The sequence below is a fragment of the Erigeron canadensis genome, chromosome 1, assembly GCF_010389155.1.
Source record: "Erigeron canadensis isolate Cc75 chromosome 1, C_canadensis_v1, whole genome shotgun sequence".
NCBI lineage: Eukaryota > Viridiplantae > Streptophyta > Magnoliopsida > Asterales > Asteraceae > Erigeron > Erigeron canadensis.
In genome coordinates, this window is record NC_057761.1 from 60,316,369 (window position 1) to 60,336,879 (window position 20,511).

At 34.4% G+C, this 20,511-nt stretch overlaps 3 protein-coding genes across 3 annotated transcripts; 1 reads left to right on the top strand and 2 right to left on the bottom strand.

Moving 5' to 3' along the window:
* Nucleotides 1–252: 252 nt before the first annotated feature.
* Nucleotides 253–1,437, top strand: LOC122585620 (golgin subfamily A member 6-like protein 22). Its single transcript, XM_043757745.1, has 2 exons — nucleotides 253–768; nucleotides 1,052–1,437. The coding sequence occupies exons 1-2, from the start codon at nucleotides 354–356 to the stop codon at nucleotides 1,285–1,287; spliced, it is 651 nt and encodes a 216-aa protein (XP_043613680.1). The 5' UTR covers nucleotides 253–353; the 3' UTR covers nucleotides 1,288–1,437.
* On the bottom strand, nucleotides 1,407–6,722 carry LOC122585619. The gene is made up of 18 exons (XM_043757744.1): nucleotides 6,193–6,722; nucleotides 6,011–6,069; nucleotides 5,824–5,905; nucleotides 5,646–5,713; nucleotides 5,444–5,513; nucleotides 4,949–5,030; nucleotides 4,801–4,865; nucleotides 3,700–4,632; nucleotides 3,570–3,632; nucleotides 3,443–3,489; nucleotides 3,323–3,368; nucleotides 3,167–3,246; nucleotides 2,955–3,068; nucleotides 2,733–2,814; nucleotides 2,513–2,638; nucleotides 2,186–2,266; nucleotides 1,907–2,032; nucleotides 1,407–1,655 (listed from the first exon to the last, which is right to left on the bottom strand). Exons 1-18 carry the CDS (start codon nucleotides 6,529–6,531, stop codon nucleotides 1,578–1,580), a joined length of 2,541 nt encoding a protein of 846 aa, XP_043613679.1. The 5' UTR covers nucleotides 6,532–6,722; the 3' UTR covers nucleotides 1,407–1,577.
* Nucleotides 6,723–13,878: 7,156 nt separating this feature from the next.
* On the bottom strand, nucleotides 13,879–17,667 carry LOC122602905 (beta-amylase 1, chloroplastic). The gene is made up of 4 exons (XM_043775520.1): nucleotides 16,925–17,667; nucleotides 15,224–15,434; nucleotides 14,989–15,099; nucleotides 13,879–14,872 (listed from the first exon to the last, which is right to left on the bottom strand). The coding sequence occupies exons 1-4, from the start codon at nucleotides 17,485–17,487 to the stop codon at nucleotides 14,081–14,083; spliced, it is 1,677 nt and encodes a 558-aa protein (XP_043631455.1). The 5' UTR covers nucleotides 17,488–17,667; the 3' UTR covers nucleotides 13,879–14,080.
* Nucleotides 17,668–20,511: the final 2,844 nt, after the last annotated feature.

A 20,511-nucleotide genomic window follows, 5' to 3' on the forward strand; every position in this document is an offset into this window, starting at 1 on the left:
TTGTGCGAGTAAATGCTAGCATTTTTTAAGTTGCTTTTCAATATTGATTTTGTATATGTAGTTTCCAATAAATTTTACTTTCAGCCGCGCTTGTAAGAAGATTTTCATATCACGACTCACGAGCATAACATGACTTGAGTTTGAGTGCTAAGCCGCTCCTCAATCTTCAAGGAGCCTCTGCACACAATTTATGTCATGTTCCATCATTCGGCATTTATCACACACACACAGCTTTTTGGTGTATAATTATTCTTACTTTATCTCTGTTGAAGCAAAATCTTTGTTAATAGTTCTATTTATAAGTATAAATAAGATTGTCCCGTCAGCTAAGAAAAAACATAAGAGTTTTTCACATGGGTGGTTCACAAACCAAGTGCCATGCCAATGGTCATGAGGTAAGAATCTTGAAAGAAAAAACAAAGCTGCTCCAACAAAAGCTCAATGAAATGATGTGCCTTCGAGAAACCGAGAGTGAAGTGCACGACCAAGAAGTTATGGTCCATGCACTTAAAGAATCTGAATGGAAACGAGAGCGGAAGTGGCTGCAAAAGGAAGTCAGGAGGTTAAGGAAGGTTCTGGAAGATAGGGAGCAAAGAAACAGACGAGAGGCAATGACAATAGAGAAAAAGAGTGAGAAAGTGGCATTGCATGAGTTGGAGCAGATGAGGGAAGATAGAGCACAACGAGACGAGGCTGTCGAGAAGTGGAAAAGATTGTATCTGGCAATCAAGATTGAGCTTGATAATCTCATTAACAGAACTCCTCAAGGTAACATATCAAACATAAATCATGAAACAAAATGATTCAACCTTTTTCAGATGCTGCCAACCCACGTACAGCATCAGGTCAAGTGATAATTTTGATCCATTTACCTATAAATGGGTCCACATGGGTCATGTTGTGTCAAATAAATGAATGTAGCTAGAATGAGACAAATGAAATGGCTCAAACATAGTCTACTTCAAATGCATAAACCTTCCTAAATCATTTTAGTAGTGTAATAAATCTATAGAATATGTAAAAAGACTAAGTGATTAAATATGAGATGCAGGGGAGACAGGATCTTGGAGAGAAGATGGAGAGTACCTGATTGACGAGCTAAGAAGAGAGGTGAAAGCCAAGGAAGAGACAATTGAACTTTTACAGGCTCATATCGCTTCAATAGAGCAAGAACAATCCAGGAGGGAGCGTGAGGTGGACATACTGAGGCAGAGTTTGCGTATCATGAGCCACAAGAAGAAGCCAAAGAATATCTCTACAGGTTTCTCAAGAAACTTGCAACACTAGATCAAACTCATGGCTTGATACATTTGTGCTTCATGTGCTTGTGGTAATTGATATAAGGAATTTGATTGAGAAAAATGATTATATATCTACATGTAACCACAAGCTAACAAGCTTATATATAACACATATATCTCAGTTTCTTGAATGAAAGCTGCCAATAAGTTGAAGTCATGACCTATATTATTTACAAGGATTCCTCATGTACTGTGATGACTATTAATGAATATTATATCATATTTACCAATTTAAAGAGTGAACTTCGGAGTAAAGTTCAGATATCTATATGTTTATTACACTTCTTGAACTGCTGAGCTACCTCCATCGACAGGTTTCGTTTTCCTAACAGTTCGGTAGTTTGATCTGACATGCTGCAAAGATAAAGAAAGGCTAAGTGAGGATTCATAATCCATAGTTACGATGTCTTTGTACTAATATCCAACTGCATATACTTCTAATGATGATGATTAATAGGATGACCATTTACCAATTTTCTATCAGAAATTTTAAGTACATACACCATATGAATATGAAAAGTGACTTTTTCTCTTAAAATAGTCAAAAGTACTGTCCATATAACGATGAGTATAACTCTAGGTTATAAATCAAACACAGCCAATACCTCCAGTAAAGATACGTAGTAGAAGTCCTCCATATGCTGCATAAGGGCAGTCCCATCTCTGATTGAGCGGAAAATATTTATTTCCGTGTTTAAGATTTTCTCAATCAGTTCCCTCTCACCTTTCATCTGTACAAAATAGATACACAGAAAAATAGACAATATGATGAGTTATACATATTGAATAGAGATATACAGACAATTGTGGTAGCTAAAAACAAGTTTGCATAAAACAGTATCTATCATTTTTTGATAGAACGGATAATATGAATGTGAACTTACAAATTCAGTGACAAGGGCATCAGGGGTGGATTCTCCAATAACATCACCTTCATAACCATCTCCCAAGACCTCTAAGTTATCCTGCAACATAAATTATAGAAATGAGGGGCACCCAACTTTATTCAACCAGTTTAAGCTTAAGCGAATCATACAAGATACTTATGCTCTCTGTTCTATTCTATTCTATATTACTTTGGGTTTTTAATAATAACTTGACATCTAAATACGATGTCAGCAAAGAAACTCGTTCACATGATGAACAGCTTTTGTTTGTTTTCTTTTAAGCAGGAGGAACAAAGAAACTGATTTTCATATTCGATTACCCACCAATGCATTTTCTAAATCTCCAGCTGCTAAATATATAGGCTGGGCGACATGGCAATAACCCATCAAACGAGGCACAGATGGAATAATATCTCTGTGGTTTACAACTCTCCAGCTGTCTTTAACTTTCTGCACAGCAATAACAAAATGATCAAAAAGAATACGTCACATCTCACCGAGTTAGACACATACCTAGAATAATATTAAAAAAAACATATAGTACCTCGTTATACACTTCAGCAAATTTTTTGTTTCCAACTCTTGGAGAGCCAAAGTTATACATAGTTACAGAGATGATCCCACGCCTATTAGGATGCAATACGAAAGTTTAGATCATTATCTATCAGAACTCCATCACACATCATAAGGTAATATCAAAAGTACAAAACTACACAACAGTTCGTATGTAGTAACATAACAAGAAACCTCCCAAAGGAAAACTCACGTTGCCAATTGACTCGAGGATAGTTCAAGAGCAAGCAAGGTTGCCAGCGCACCACCTAAACTATGGCCAGTGACATAAACGTGCCATTTGGATAACTCAACAGCATCTTCATCTCTGACATAGAATTAGGTTGAAGAATTCATAAATATCAAGCACCACGTGTCACCTTACATATAACACAGATTATCAATATTCAATAATCATAAACTTACTGATACCGAGTAGCTGCTTTGATGAGAGAGAAGATCCTCGTTCTGACCGAGTCATATGCACTTAAAAATCCTGAGTGAACCTGAAGAGAACATAGCATTAAGATACGCAAAGGTGTAGGTGCATCATATGAAAAATACCAAATCACAAGGCAATACCTGAACCTCTTCTTTAAAATCACCACCTATTCTTTCTGGGTTTAGCCTACAAAAGTCAAAAAGAATGTTTAAGCAAAATACAATCATACAAGACAATTTCAAAGGGAATTGTACAATTACCCAGCTGGAACCATCATTAGATCAGTTCTCAAGTCCTTCCATCTAACCTGAATCAGCCATCAAATCATAATTTCAACAAAAATAAAGCATTTAAAACAAATTTGCAAATCGACTGAAATGGACCTACTTGTTCTGTTCCCCTGAAGGCAACAACTAATCGTTTCCGAGCTGAATCACGCCAGATTGCCACCTACAGTTCTCTGTAAGTCATTTCTTCACAAATCAAAGTCTTACCAGCAAATAGGGATTAGGTTGACCTGTGTATCGGTGACTGGGTTATCCAAGAAACATATCTTCTCAAACTCTGATTTGATAAAACTTGGATGGCCCAGTGAAGTGGCTAACATTGCCCAAGCCTCCATTGCACTCTCAGCTGTTGAAAACAGGGCTCTCATCTCCTCGGCTTCTTTTTCATCCAATACTTTTTTGCTACTAAAACTTTCAGAAACATTCTCTTTGTTAACATCTTCTTTGGTATCAGTCTTTACTAAAAGACCACCATCTTTGGCCAACTCTGTAACTGTAGCATTTAAAACCATTAAAGCACCCAAAATAGAATCTGTTTGTCTCAACAAATCTTGTGTGACTTTCTTAATATCAGGAAGTGTCGATTGAATGGTGCTTGTAGTTGTTGGAGTATCAGTCGTCTCATCATCCTGACCGTATGGAGTTGCAAGCCCAGATTCTATATAACCTGCTTCTGCAATGGTTTGTGATTGACGTCCTATCGTGCTTAATATATCAAATCCTTCCCACTTAATATTTTCAGGAGCAGGGAGACCAAGTTTCTTAACAATATTCTGACTAATGGTATCACCAAAATTCTTCCAAAAAACTTTGTCAGATTGGGAGCTTGCATCTTTTTTGTCGCTTTGAGATTCTAGAGAATCTTCTTGATCTATGTCTGTCTGTACCATGTCCCATTGAGAGTTAGTATCTTCGGAGATTCTGAAATCTTCTTTATCATATTTGTCACCATTTGAAGAGTCACCTTTCTGTATATATGCATCATTTATCAACTTTAACTGCCCAAAGGCATACTCGACAAACTGACGGGCTTGTACAGGTTCGGATCCAATAACTTTTCTCAAAGTAGATTCAAAACCATTGTTTCGAAGAAATTCTGCTACAAAGGGTATTCTCCACCAATTTTTTTCTTCCTCAATTGTCTCAAAGCTCTTGTACTCAACCTGAACCAGATGTATGAAACCAATTTTAGACATTGATAGGAAATAAGTAAATGTATGAAACCAATTTTAGACATTGATAGGAAATAAGTAAAGGGTTATTGATTCAGGTTCCTTCCATGACAAAACATTGGAGCAGAAATGCAATGCTCACTATTTATAAAAACACACCTCTAGCTGCACTTTTCCACCACCTCCCATCCCCTCCAATTCAATTAGCACCTCATGTAATTTACCTATAATGATAGTTTCAAGATACTGGTGATTGAAAGCATCAAAAAAAAAAAAAAAGGTATGATGACATAAAGAAAAAACTTACCATCACAAAAGGAGTCCAAACTGACACTGGAATTACCCATACGTTTATGGGGGGTCACAAGATTTGCATCCCAAGCAGCAATCTAAAGTAAAGCATAGGATAAAACATCAACTACGTATCAGGATTGAAAAAATGATACATGATAATGTTATACAAACTGAAACATATGGTTTTAACAAGGCTGAAAGTTAAAAGCAACAAAGTTCAATCCATATGCAGGAAAATAGAGGCCCAAAACAATACAGACAGAATATGGGTTTACTTAGTTTGATGTCTACTGCATATAGATATATTATAATGAATTTAAGAGACAAAAATTCATCACAACAAGGCCAGTCAGAATCTAGTTCTCACATTTGGCCAGCAAAAAAGAGAGGCGTGATTGCGTGAAATAGGTAAGCAAGGATGGAGAGTTAACATGGACACCTAGATTCTACTTAGAGTAGTAGTGTTAGTAGTAGTAGTAGTAGTAGTAGTAGTAGTAATTGTAAGAACCTGAAGAGTATGGGTTGGTGGATGTTTGATGTACAAGGTGAGTTCCTCATTCCAAGTAGGTTCTTTTGTCCTGACAGAAGAAGTGAAATATACCTTGAAGCATTTAGAAGGGAAAAAAGAATAAATTGAGTGATTAAGTTATGTTGGTAGTTAGTATTAAACACGTTAAGAGCAGAAACTTATAAACAAAGTTAAGTTATACCCCCATTTAACGTTGCTTTTCACGATCTGACAATCCAATTGCAGCACGACATAAGGATCACTCGTTCCCTGAAAGCAAAGCAGGGATCACAATTGATAAATGCTAGTTTCATCATTGTTGTATTTTGGTAACCCATAACACGATTAAGATAGTGAATGATTTGAAAAAGGGAAATTACCCAAGGATCCATGGCAGGGAAAGCATAACCCTTTTTAAGCTTAACAAACAGCTGTCCATCATAAATCTCACGGAGAAATGACCTGACAGTCAAAAACACGCTTGCAGATAAGTAAGTGTATACAACAACAACAAGAAGAACGGATGATGAGCGTTTATCAAGAAACAAGGAGTATTAAATTATATACTGTGAAAGAATTGTGGTCTGACAACCAGCAGCATCCACTTCACTCTTTCCAATACTTTCCTAATTATTTTTAACAGCAATTTATTAAAGTACCACTAGTTAGTTAAAAGTTACAACACATTATTATACAGTAAGTCATATACATCTATACATAAATAAAATAGAAAAAGAATGAGTTTTTACAGTGGGAGTAGTATAGGCTTCAAATGCAAAACCGGCCAGAATTACGGCACGATTTATATCAAATGTGGGCCGTTCTTCTTGTTCGATGCCACCGCCCATCAACAACAGCAAATCCTTATCATCAGAACTACTTGGTTTACTACTACTACCGGCGGCGCAACAGCAATCACCTAATCTCTTCTTCTTATTATTATTATTATTCAACAGAAGAAAAAGAACAAGGGGTGATGTTCCCGGCACCGGAAAAGGTGCGATGAAATTAGGGTTACGAAAAGAGGGGAAACGGCTATTGCTACTACCATTAACTAAGTTCAATCCAACATTGAAAGCGCCAGCCATTTTTTTTTATTTAATGGATGAATAAGATATCAAACACACACAGATTTTATTATATTTTGATTATTTTTACTCTTAACGTTAATTAAAATAAATAAAAAAAAAGACAGTTCTGGAACTTTGTTATCCACACAGAGGCAAAAGGCAGGGCGGACACCGTTGCCGCCAACTAACGGTCAATTACCCCTCCCCTCTAGTTACTACTCGTACTTTATTATTCACCCTCCAATGACAAAGAAGAAAAAACATACAAAAATTTATTTTGGTCAAAAATGTTGGAAATTCTAATTTAATTTGTGTCACAATAAAACAACATAATATATTATTATTATAGTGGTGTAAAGTGCACATTTATATAAACCAGACGAAGCACGTGTGATACGGCGGGACGGGTGGTAGCGGTGTGGTATTGACGACGACAGATGATAGTGACGCTGTGGTTATTGATATAAAGATAATTGATATAAAAATGGTAGTGTAGTTTTTTCAAGAATTGAATGATAGATTTAGTAATTATTTAATTAAGGGTATTTTAGGTATCTAGTACTCCTTTATAATTTCCACTTTTAGTAAATGTTAGAAAATAGTTAGTTAGAAAAATACTATATTATCCTTCTCTACCATCTATTAATAAGCATAAGTGAAGGGCTTTCCTGGTATTTTGTCAATTGAAAATGGGTAGTGATCTTATTGCACAATGTATATTCAAAAGCATTTTAACGTACCATCGGGACTTTCAATCCGAATGCATGATTCAATATGACTTTATTCAAACATTAAAACCCAATTTAAAGAAAACTCTTCTGTATCCCTTCCTCTAAGTTTCAAACGAATGTTATCATTGAGGGTTTCATGCTACTGCAAATCCCGCCAAGGTTAGGTAACAAATATGTTTTATTTTTTGAATCAATGGATTATAAAGATTTTGGGTTTTTGTTGGTTATTGATTTAGGGGTTTTTTTTTTTTAACAGGATTAGGGGTTCTGTTGATATAGAAGATTTAGGGTTTTTTTAACCACTGCAAGTAGATCTTGTTTCATCAACCCATATAAAAATCCATAATTTATATGATATGGTTGTTTATGAGATATGGAGATTTGAAAGCACTTGGGTAATAAGTACCTACTCAATCCATGGAATCCCCATCACAATATCCCATTTAAAGGTTTATTTCCTTAAAGTTTGTATCTTTTTTGTTATTAAACCTGACCCAGATAAACTAATCTTTGTGTTTGTTTTTTTCTTTTTTGAATTGCAAGGATCAAGTAGCGTAATGGCCTTTTATCTTTTCGTTCCAAAAAAAATAAATAGTAGCTTTATGGCTTCGTCTCCAATGATTAACGTTGTTTTCGATAAGCATTTTTGGAGTATTCCTCGTAATCAGATTAATACCCTCTCAAAAACCAAAAAGATCAAAACTTGGTATGTGGGTTAGATTAAAAAATGGTTTGAAATTTTTTTTTTTTGTAAGGTTTTGAAACTTGGGGTTTTTTTGTGTGAAGAATTGTGAAGGGAAGAACCGTGTGAAACGAATTGATATTTGTTTTAACAATTGGATTTCGATTTTAGAAGCCAAGACATAAATATTACTTGAATTAGCTTATTTTTTTAAATTATGTATGGTTTTACTGCTGGCTCATCATCCGGTATAATTTTCGACTTACTTGACTACTCAAACCAAGACTTACTTGAGTACTCCCAACTCGCTTATCGGCCGCCCTGAGAACGATTAACGATTTCTGCAACCTTGATTATAGTTATGATATTTACTTGTATAAGATAACAAAAAGTTGTTGAATGTGGTATATAATTGGTTATTGATAGATGTGACTAACTAACTATAGCTGACGCAAATTTAACCATACCCTTCCATTAAACTTCATTTACTTGTGACAAATCGAATGTGGACAGTAAACATGTTAAAATACGGGAGTTTTTGTACAATCGTTACTTGATTGCTGACTTCCCTGTTTCGGTAATCACGAATTACCATGTCCATGGTATCCGCCGTAACGTTCGGGTACCATGCTAGTAGAGGTTAATTATAAAAGAAAACTTTAAAGAAAATAGGAGTATTGAGGTTTTTCAAAGGCTTAAAAGTTTATAGAAGAAAAGGGATGTTTGTTTTATTAAGTAGTATGAACTTACTAGTTTTCAGGTCCGTCCGATAGACGAATAATCTCAAAATATATATATATCAACGGTAAATATCAAAATAATAAATAACAAAACAGTTTAAAATAACAAAACATGAACAAAACAATTTTAAAAGAATAAACCCTTTTTTTATTCGAAGAAGAAGTCATAATTAAACTACAATTGACAACAAACTAAATTAAAAGAAATGAAAAACAATAACATAATAATTCAATATCAAATAATAAACAAACACGAACAAAATACCAATAATATAATTAAAGCGATATAAAATAAAAACATATGTTTTTTTTTTTGAAAAGTTAGTTAACTTGATTTGTATTAAAGATTAAAAAAAAATAATAATATGAATGAGAATGATTAATAGAAATTTAGTTTCCAAATATAATAATTTATTGAAAGAGTTTTAAAAATATTATATATCTTTAAAATTTAAAAAAATTTGTTTTAATAGAAAAAGATTTATGATATAGTTTTAAATATAACTATATATATTTAATAAGCAAATAAAAAATAAAAAAATCTAGAAAAAAAAAAAGAGAGAGTTGTAGAGTAATTAGGAAATTAAAATTATGTGATAAAAAGTAAAAAGGATAAAAGTTCATAGCAGATTTGTGAAACCATCCAAGTTTTGTTATTGTACGTTATGCATCCCTATTTGTACATTTAAGGACCAAATGTGAACAAAGTTAAAGTTTGTGGGGAAAAAACAAAAAATCCTTAAAGTTTTGTGGTAACATTTAAAAAAAGAAAAAATCTACTATAGTTTTTACTACTTAAATTGTTATATATGATCTATATCTATACTAAGTTTCAACATTTACTTTCTCAAAATGCCTATATATCAATTCTATATTTACCTAAAACCTTTTCTCTCTCTTCAAATCTCAACCAATCTTTTTTTTTCTCTCTCCTCCATAAATCATTTCTTCCTTCAATTCATTCAAAATCTTTTATTTCAAAAACCGTACATCGATAAATTATAAAAATTGTATGGGTGTTCTTAAAATTTAATGCTCTTTCATTAAAGATGTCATTCGATATATTTTCGATGAATTTTTAAATCTGAGGGTGGAGCTCGTACGGTTAAGGCATTTGGCTATCACACTCTATGACCTATCACCCCACCATCTCACCGTCGCAACGCGCGAGTACTTGCTCTCGTAATAATTATAGGAAAATTTGCTTATATATCCTACTTAATAGACATAATTATACATTTATCCAAAGTACAAGTTTTTAATTCATAAATACAATGATTTTAAAACATGTTTTTAATAGATATATAATTATGTCTTAAAAGTGGATTATATATGTAACTCTTCCATAATAATAACAATACCTCTCTTATTTGTAATTAGAGATTAAAACTTCATAATAACCAGAGACATTGTTCGTGTGAGGTGTGATAACCCTGCCTAGCAATTACTACAAACATCCTCATAACGATCCGCAACTGATAACTATGTGAATGTGGTTTGTTTTTTATATATGAAACCGTTTGCTCTGTCAAAATTATATATATATATATAAAATTATTTCTAATCCAAACCATTAAAAATAAACCAACAAATGAATCTCCACCATTAAAATTAAAAGTCAACTTTGATATTTAATTATGGTAAATTTTTTTTATTAACTAGCTAATACCTATTTAAAAGTCAACATATTAGTCTAACTTCATGTTTAACTTAGTTTTACAGTATTTGGGAGTAGTTTTCATGTTACCATGTTAAATTAAATTACATGTATATCTTCCTTTAGTTTAGTGTGGTGGGCATAATTAGTCTTAAGGAGTTTGTATTTCCCTTATATTGTACGTAATGGAGTTTATGTCTTTATGAAATGGCCGTAAACTAACTTTGTCTACTCTCCTTCGATACGAATATATGCTATAAATGCCATTGATTTTAGATACATATAATACAGATATTTGGTTTCTGTATTAACTTCGGACTACAAATGCACAATTGAATTTATATAATATTGCTCATGAAGCTAAAAGAAAAAGAATTATTTTTTTATTAGATTCATTCAAAAAATAGCAATCCACTACAACAAATTAGTCAATTCAGCACACTTTATTTTACACAGTTTTGAAAAGTGTCAAATTTGTTGAATCATTCACACTTAAAAATGTGTGCAAATAAGCTACACGAAAAAGTACGAAAAAAATTTAAAAGTTTCATATGAAGAAAAATGTTAACATTAATAAGGGTGCAGTGTTATATATGCAAATATATTGAGTAGATTAGTTCTCGCCTCTTTTACTCCTCAATCACTTGTGAATATGTTTGGAAATCATTATACTATATTGAGGGTCGTCACATGCATACATATATGGATATATATACACGATAAATTATTCTCCCCTATGTATCTTTTCTAATATTTTTCTATACATTATTCATCTATTATTGATTGTGGATGGTTGATTGTTGTATTGTTGATCTAAAGATCAAATTTAATAACATTTACAAATTATATACTTTATGCACTTATAAGTAAAGATCATTTCTCCGCGAGACTTGCGTAGAAATCACCCGTAAAGAAATGATTTTTCAGTACGTATAAACACTTTTAATATACAAGTATTCAAGCATGACCTAACTTATTATGATGGGTTTGTTTCTGGGTCATTTGAGTTGACATCAAATGGGTTTGTTTTAAGTCAAACGGGTTGTTTTTGGGTCAAGTGACTTGACGAGTCGACATATCAAATGGGTTGGTTTTGGGTCAATTAAGTCAATAAGGTTGATGAGGTTGGTTTTGGTTTGGGTCAAGTCAGTCAATTACTTGACCTAAAACCATCAATTGTGTTGGCGGATTGATTTGGGCTCAAATGGGTCAAGATCACTTATTATTAACTTTAAAAAGTTATTCGGGATGTCGGGTTGAAAACTCAACCCAGACTCGATCCAAAAAAAACTAAGTTAATGGGTAGAAAGTTTTAGATGGTTTGGCTTTCGGGGTCGATCGGGTTTCCGTGTGTGATACATATATATTTTTAAATTAAAAGTAAATACAGTATATTTCAAGTCATATATTTTTGAATTGTTACTATTACACTAAAGGGTAGCAGTGCAATGCGGCATTGGTGATTGCTGGCAGCGGTGGCATAGTGACGGATGGTGGCGGTGACAATAGCGGCGTTAGTCATGAGCAGGGGTCAAAACCCGGCCAGAGCCGTGCAAACCCGACGCCCGACAATGCAATAAAATTCAATCCATTGTTTTCTTATCGGATATACGTGTTTGTTTAAAATAACTGTTATTAACCTGATATTAATAACATACGTGCCCATCAAGTTTCGATATTTTTTTATAATTTTATTTATGTCTTTTATTCGTATAGGGGTGTCCATAAAGTCGGGTTCAGATTGACGAGTTGAAAATATCCAGCTTGATAAATTTTAGGTCGGAAAACTAACTTGAACCAACTAACAAGCTAAGATAATCCGAAACTAACTCACCAACCTCAAATAAATCAGGTTGGCATGTTGGTGGACGGGTTTAGGGTTGATAGGTTAAACGGGTGCTGGGTTGGGAGGTTCACGGATTAATTTTAAGTTTTGATAGTTTTTTTATGTCTTTTATTTGTATAGGGGTGTTAATAAGGTCGGGTTCAGGTTGACAAGTTGAAATATCTAGCTTGATAAATTTTGGGTCAAAAAACTGATCCGAACCTCTAACCAGATAACCCAAACTAACTAACCAACCTAAAATAATCAAGTTGGCGGGTTGGTGGATGGATTCAAGGTTGATAGGGTTAGCGTTTTATGTTACACGTTAATAATAAAAGTTGGATATTTGCACTTTTGTCAATTTATTTTATCTTTGTATATAAAGTTCAACATGTTTCATATATTCTTAACTATATATTGTTTGTAACCCGGTCAACGACCAGGTATAGATCTAGTTTGTTTTGTTAGTTAACTACAAAACTTATTGTAACGCAAAAGGTTCAGTTATATGAGAATGTGAATATTATATAATAATAATGTCCCGATCATCTAAAAATGTTTATTAGGCATGCGCTTATAATGGAGTCCTCCTGGGTGCGTCCTGGAGCTCCAAGAAGTTAGATGTAATCGTGTGCGGGCTAAACTTCTGTAGGAAGAAGTTGAGAGATGCGTCCGAGTGGGTCCGGAGAGGCAACGGCTAAATGTGTCATGTTCAAAATATTTTTTTAAGGGAGGGAAAGTGGGTCCAAGAAGCTTAGGGCGTGTTTGGTTCACAAAATGTTTTTGGAATGAATGAAATCTTTTGAAGAAATTGGAATCTGATGGAATGGAATTTGACGGAATGTTTTTCATTTTTTTAAGATTTAAGTGAGAGACGGAATGAGATTCCTTCCCTTATCCCCATGGAATGGAGATTCCATCAAATGAAGGAATGTTGACATTCCAATGGAATGATATTCCTTCGCCATTGAGCAACCAAACACACTAAGGAATGAAATTCAATTTTAATTCCATCAAATTCCATCAGAATCTGCAAACCAAACGCAACCTTAATTTCTTATATAGAGGGAGAGTTCGGAATCGTGGGTCATGTGGTGCTGAACTGACAGCCAAGAAGCTCTTTCCTATAAGCACCGGCCTTATACATCATTGTTAAGACGTGAAACAATTGAAGTGATAGACTGAACAAACCCTCAAATCACTTTATACAGGTTCCCCAAACAGAGTCCGACTATACAGGAACAAACAGAGTCCGACTATAATGTCTAATAAACTAATACCATGCTCATTGCATCCCCATATTACTTGGGGAAAACTAGAGCCAGAATATACATATACTTGCAGACATCCATATTACTTTAGAATAGTTCGCCGTTCAGAAAAATAAAAGCAATAAACAGATAGCTAAAGTGAGTTTATGGAACATACAGGATGATGAATACAAGAAACAGATAACCACCCCACATTGGCCAGGCACTAATGATCGTTTCTTGATTTCTCCATATTGTTTGTTAATACGAAGATGATTGTTTGTGTTTTATTGCAGGTAATTACTCCATACTATTAATAAATTGCATTGTTTCCTGGGCATTATGGTTTCCTATTAATCCTGAAGTTATTCATTTGGCTGCTTGCAATCCAGATGATCAGGCCTATAAGTAGCTCGTTATGCTTCATTTTTACATCCATACAGTTGCTAAGTTTTAGATTGTATGAAATACCTGAGATGCTTTTCAAATAACAAACATAAATTTTATAATGTATATGTATTGCGTTATACATAAAAACCCACCCGACCAAATATTACAGTTGTCTAGCTATCTGTCTGTCTGCTAATTACAGTACGTAGTAAATTACACAACTGCTCTACTATTACCCTTTCCTAAAATACCAGAGCAAATAGAGTAGCTGGAGATGCATAAAAATGGGTTTTTAATGCATAAGAGCAACAGCAGCTTCTTGCACCAATGGCTCTGTCACATGCACGAAATGCTCAGCCTCCCTCTCCACCTGCTCCCAACATTTGTGCACATCTTTTCCTTCTTTCATCTTCTTCACAAATGCCACAAACTTCCTCCAGTTATCAGCCTGGAACAACTCGGGGTTCATCCTTAGATAAGTAAATGCACACATCTCGTCACTGTCAGATAATGAAGCTGCCTTCAAGATCTGCTCATGTGCATAATCATCGTATCTTGGCAAAGCGTTTTCTCCAGCCAGGGGTACCTGTGCTTCCTGCGTTGCCAATGTCACTTGCTGCACCAACTTCTCGGGTGCACACTGAGCGTCCTGGGGCTGCTCATGATCACGCATCTCGATACAAGTGAAATTGAAAACAGCACCATGACGTGCTAGCATTCTAGCAATTGGGAGGTAGCCATCTCGGTAACGGGTGTTGTAGTAGCCTGCAGTGAGCTCAGGCGCATGGGATCGGGTCCCATAATGCCAGTGTATACCTGCAACCTTGACTGAGATCTTGACACCTTGGTTTTCAAATATAGAGGTGGTGGATGAGAGGATCCTTTCTCCGTGATCCAACAGCATCTGTGAATACCAGGTAAGGAAGAAATCACCATACTCGCTGTTCCAGCCACCGTTTTCCTTCTTAAAAAAGTTGGTGTCTTCGGGCCAATTGTTGTACTCACCAGCATCAGTAGGGCCTGTGCTACCCCATTCTGGCTTACCATAATTTTCAGCTGCGGCTTTCAGGCTACTGAGCATATACTGCAGGCAATAATTAATACAAAGCAATTTGTTACGTAAACACTCATTGATGGATGCTATAGAGCCTGCAAACTAACACACGAGAACAACGGATGGCGTGTATGTGTAAATTTTACCTTATCGTAACATTGGAAGGCTCCAATTCCTGGGAATCTCCAAACTCCATCTTTCTCTGGGTAAGATGGGTACCGGAGCTCTCCAGCGGGACCCATTCCAACTTGAATTTCCTACCACCCACAAATTAAGTAACATATATATGCTTTAAATTGTTGTCAATTGATTGATTGATATATATATATATATACACATATATATATATAAGGATATGAATAGAAGTAATAAGGAGCGTACCACAATAGTGTGACCAAGGAGATGACTGAAACGGTCTCTAAAAGAACGCATGTAGTCCGAGTAGCATTGAATGGGAGTTCTGCCCTTGAGGCAGGGAATGGTGTCACAACCAAGGGAGATATATTCATTATTCCTTCTTCCCCATTGATCCGTGTATGCAAGGTCAGGGTCGTTATTCATCTCCTCCAATACCCATTTGGGAAGAGGTATCCTGCATTCATTCAGTCATTCAAATTGTACACGGCATTTTTAGATAAGATCATTAACACCCACCCATTGGGTTTCTTTTAATCTTTTCCATATATCATATTTTGAGTCTACATCATTGGTCAAAACAACCAACCAATATAAAGTGCATATAAGGTTGTCCGACATCTAAGTTTAGGTGTGTAACTCCTCACATACAAATTTTTAATAGTTCTTGATTAATGAATAAATGCGTGGCCACAGTGGCGGAACTTGAAATATTTTCTGGAGGGGTTAGCACCATTTGATGTTTGTGTGTTATGCATCGCATATTAAACATAATTATACGATTATTTTTATATTTAATTGATATATTCATCATCACTTTATATCTATATTTGTATAACCATCACTTTAGATTAATATTTGTATAACTTAGCAAGTTAAGTATATGTCTTATAGTACGTGATTTATAAAATTACATATACTTTTATAATTTATCATCAATCATCATGTATATAGATAGTAAACTACTCATAAAAAAGGTTAAAATAGAAAGGAGGCAGCAATGAGACAGTTATGGAATAGATAAAAAAGTACTCGTATTAAAAAAAAGGACGTAGTATGTTTTGAACCTCCGCCAAAAACAAGTAAAACACATTGCATAATCCTCCATTACCGGTTGGACTAAAGAAACTTTATTCCAATCTTGGCCAAATCTATTATATATTCGATAACAAATGGACATTTTGGAGGGGCTGGAACCCCTCCCTGCCCCTATTAAGTTCTGTCTATGGACCCCCATGAATTATATGGATTAAAAATAATAATATGTGAGTGTTCTACACCTAAGCTTAAATACCTAACAGCCTTATATTCCCATCCCCCATATATATATATATATATATATACATATATTCTGTTTGTATGGTATGTGTTGTTTGAGTCAAGATCGAAATGGAATCATAGGGTAAGGTTCATGTGAGAACTATTCAGATGTGAACATAGAAATTTCAAGCATAATTTCATCGGTTCATATGTGAGCAAATTTGTCCACATGTATCATTCACATATGAACATAGAAATTTCAAGCATAATTTCATCAGTTCATATGTGAGCAAATTTATCCACATGTATCATTCACATATGAACATAGTTATAATTTAAAAGTTCTTATACTTCTTTCGATTTCAAATGGTTCCCACATGAACCTTTTCCCCAGTGTGTATATATATATATAGTAGTAGTATAAATTAAATGATTTATATCAGATGAATGATTGAATATTTCTGTAACAAGAAAGATTAGAGGAAGAAAGAAAGCAATTTTATCTAATGTGATGGTTTGATGGGAATGAAAGAAAACGTTAATTTGTAGTAAGTAATAGTAGTTATATACTAGTCATATTTGGTTAATCATGAATAAGGATTATAAATTCATTCATTTTACTTTTTGATGGATGGATAAAATGGATGGATGTAAGTAAATAGGAAAAGGGAAAGGGAGGGGACGTACGTGCAAGAGTCGCCGACGTTGCCGCCACATTGATGGAAAGACATAACAGCCTGAACTTTGAGACCATGTTTGACAGCCATGTCCAGGAGTTGGGCGTAACCCCCCCAATTGTATTCCCCGGGGGTTTCCCTCTCCACCAATCCCCACCACACATCCACCATTATCCCTTCCACCCCCGCGCTCTTCAACGCCTTTAAGCTCGCGTTCATCGCCTTCCTTCGATTCACTCCATCTCCGCTCATCGTTACGCTGTCCAGCGGCATCATTACATACACCGGCACTCCCCCTCCTTCCTTACTCGTTTTGTTATTTGATGCTAATAATCTATGTTCTCTCTCCCCCGTCATTAACGCTTCGCACGCTACTGTCAGATCCCCCCTCATCGGGCTCATCGGCGGTGACGGCGACATCCTCTCTACCTCCTTCTGTACCGACACCCTGATATTCGCCGGGGGCGACCTCCACACCGCCACCGTCTTCGGTTCCCCTACACTGGACTCTGATGATGCCACGGGTGTCCCCGCAGACGACAAACCTCCGATCTGGTTTAAGCTCATCGCCATTTACTTGAATTGAATTACTCTTCACTTCCGTCGATCGCTTGTGTAAATAATATTTTTGTGAAGAATTAGTTTTGAATAATTAATGTTCAAATGAGATGATCGATCAAAGCTTTAATACAGTAACGTACAAGATACTTATATATTCAAGGGGAGTTGGAATTACTCGAGGAGTGTTATTACGTAATACTAATACTAATATAATAATAATAAAGAAGAAGATAATCCCTTTCAGAAGCCGTTAAGTAAGTGACACGTGTATACAAAACACGTGGGATAATATGGGCCACGCCGGAGGCGACGGTTATGATTCATACTGTGTGTGGAAGGGTTTTGGAGTCATGTGCAGTTGGGCGGTGCGATCCCGTGAACCATTTTTCCATGACGCGCTTTTACATACATCATGTCACCCACTTGATGTTTGACACGTGTTACCCCTATTCCATGTAATTAGCATAACCAGCGGCTGTCCAAAGAATTCAATAAAAAAATAATAATAATAACGGAAAAATCAACGTACTTTTTCATTTGTACACAGTTGTTCATTATATTTTTTTATTGATAAGGTTTACCCATAAACTTTTTTTTTACACGCTTGACTCATATTACCGGTAATCACCATTTATAATGACGTGACAACCACGTTGACGTTTAATAGAGCTGACATGGATTCACAACGACAGGTTTAATCACTGGATAACTAATGTACTTTTCCTTTTGTACATGGTTTCCCGCTGAACTTTTTTTTATTGATGTGTATTACCAACAAACTATTAAAATTCGTACATGGTTGACCCAAATATTTAAAGTTGTTTCTCTCACATACTCAAATCTTCAAAATTGCTACTTTCTCCGAAAAGAAAACCCATATATTTTAATTAAAAAAAACAAAAGATTTTTCTTAAAAAAATTCCAACCGTTAATCCCTCAGTCATCTGAAAATTGTAATTCGTAATTCTGTTGGTTAGGGTTTGTGCGGGTTTTAATTTCGAGTGTTTTGGTACTAACTTCGAGTTTCATTTCGAAAAAACGAGAGAGAAAATGTCGATTTTGAGTTTTCCGACAAGATGTTTGAATTCTCGCAGGCTAACAAACGTGAGTGTATAAGATATTTTTTATCTGACTTAGGAATGTGAGTTTGAAATTGATAACGTAAATGCCGAATTAGTCAACTATTTGTTTGACAAATTTCCGATTATCTATCAAATTGTCAACCAAATGGGACAAATTTCTTAATTAAACGTTTTCTACTACAACATGTATATAATTGATGGAATTTTTTTTAGTAAAAAAAATTTTTTTTTATTAACATTTATGGGTTTTCTTTTTAGTGAAAGAACCAGTTTTGAAGATTTGAGTATGAGAAATAACCAGTTTTGAAGATTTAGGTCAACTATGTATAAATTTTAAAAGTTTGTTGATAATACACATCAATTAAAAAAGTTCAATGGCCCTAATTTCTATCGAATTCAAATATATAACCAATTCTTTCTATAAAGGATAACTAGTATTAGAAAAAAATAGTTATATATTCATAATAAGATCATAAATTTATAATTACACACCATAATAGTTACTTATTTACTCGAAGATTCATGAAGATCTCTTAGCATTTTTCATAACAAATTGTTTGATTAGCTCTTCACAGTTTATGTTCTCTAAGATTTCGTTCTTGATAGCTATCATGGCTAATCCACTAAATCTTTTTGGGGACATTGTTAATCGTAAATAAAATTTCAATTACTTCAACTTAGAAAAACTCCTTTCTACAGATGCAACTGTGACTGGAATACTCAACAATATTTTGTATGCAATGATTGCATATATTAAGTTGTGTTATCAATGTATGTAATCAACATCCAAATATAAGTTATGAAAACCATGTATTACGCAGAGGGGATGGGGATTCCCTTAAGTTAAGTCAAGTTATAGAAATCTTGGCCCTAAGATGAAAATCAAGGGTTAAGAGATTATTTTTAAATTTTAACTTTTAATTTTCATCTAATGACCAATAATATTCTTCTAATTTGACCTCTCAAGTTAGAAGTAACTTGAAAGGATCTTCAATTATTACGCAGGGGTCTTAATACTAATAAGTAAACAAAACAAAAATAAATACATGGTTCGAGGTTAGTTTCCTTGTCATAGCGTGATGTGAATTTAAGAAAAAAATGGAGATGATTGATAATGTCTTAGATATTTTCGGTCGGCTAAGCCATAAAATCAATTATTAATAATAGTCTTAGTCGTCTATGAATATGATGGTGAGTGGTAACATCCATGTGCGCATGCGCTTATCTTGCACCCCGAGTTTTCCGCTTTAGTCAAAGTGTGACAATAATGGATTGCAAAAAAAAGGTGTCTCCTACGTTTGAATTATGTATAAACAAATAAAAAGATCAATTGCTTCCGGAGTGATATCTTTTACCAATAGGTCGGTAATAGCCACGGTTTATCCAGTAGTAGACATTATTTCTGACCAATGATAACAAAAAATAATACGAAAAACATAACGCCATATCTAAATCAATCAATCTAACTCTATATTATTAGCTAACTAAAACAGAATATTTTCTACAAAATTTTTTAGTTAAAACACAGGCACATTCTTCGTTATATACTTATACTAGCTAATCAACTCGGGTTCAACCGGGCCGACTAATTAAAATTTTAAAACCATAAAATATGTATAAAAATGTATGTAAATTGTGTTGTTGATATGAGGATACTATGATATATATCTAATAAAGTAATTAATGCATTAGCATAAAATATAAACGTATTTCACAATATTAACTTTATTCCAAACCTACTTTATTATTAAGATATAATAATCAAACACGAAAAGTTAAAAGGTTCTTGACTCTCATGTCTGAAAAAGTGAAAATGTATGACGTAAGTTGTACATATATATCAGCATAATACCCCAATTCTAACTCTACGAAACACGCGTTATAGATCATCATTGTCGTTGATCCTTGTCACACTTTCTAAATGGTTGAGAAGTTGCATTGGTCTTCTAGGTAA

What these genes read in the sequence shown, in the direction of transcription:
- LOC122585620 (XM_043757745.1), top strand. Translation starts at nt 354, where the DNA reads ATGGGTGGTTCACAAACCAAGTGCCATGCCAATGGTCATGAGGTAAGA. An exon ending in CATTAACAGAACTCCTCAAG is followed by an intron (nt 769 to 1,051) that starts GTAACATATCAA and finishes TATGAGATGCAG; the next exon opens with GGGAGACAGGATCTTGGAGA.
- LOC122585619 (XM_043757744.1), bottom strand. Translation starts at nt 6,531, where the DNA reads ATGGCTGGCGCTTTCAATGTTGGATTGAACTTAGTTAATGGTAGTAGC. An exon ending in AAGCCTATACTACTCCCACT is followed by an intron (nt 6,070 to 6,192) that starts GTAAAAACTCAT and finishes AAAAATAATTAG; the next exon opens with GAAAGTATTGGAAAGAGTGA. An exon ending in CACCAACCCATACTCTTCAG is followed by an intron (nt 5,031 to 5,443) that starts GTTCTTACAATT and finishes GCTTTACTTTAG; the next exon opens with ATTGCTGCTTGGGATGCAAA.
- LOC122602905 (XM_043775520.1), bottom strand. Translation starts at nt 17,487, where the DNA reads ATGGCGATGAGCTTAAACCAGATCGGAGGTTTGTCGTCTGCGGGGACA. An exon ending in TCCTTGGTCACACTATTGTG is followed by an intron (nt 15,100 to 15,223) that starts GTACGCTCCTTA and finishes TGTGGGTGGTAG; the next exon opens with GAAATTCAAGTTGGAATGGG. An exon ending in CCTTCCAATGTTACGATAAG is followed by an intron (nt 14,873 to 14,988) that starts GTAAAATTTACA and finishes TATTGCCTGCAG; the next exon opens with TATATGCTCAGTAGCCTGAA.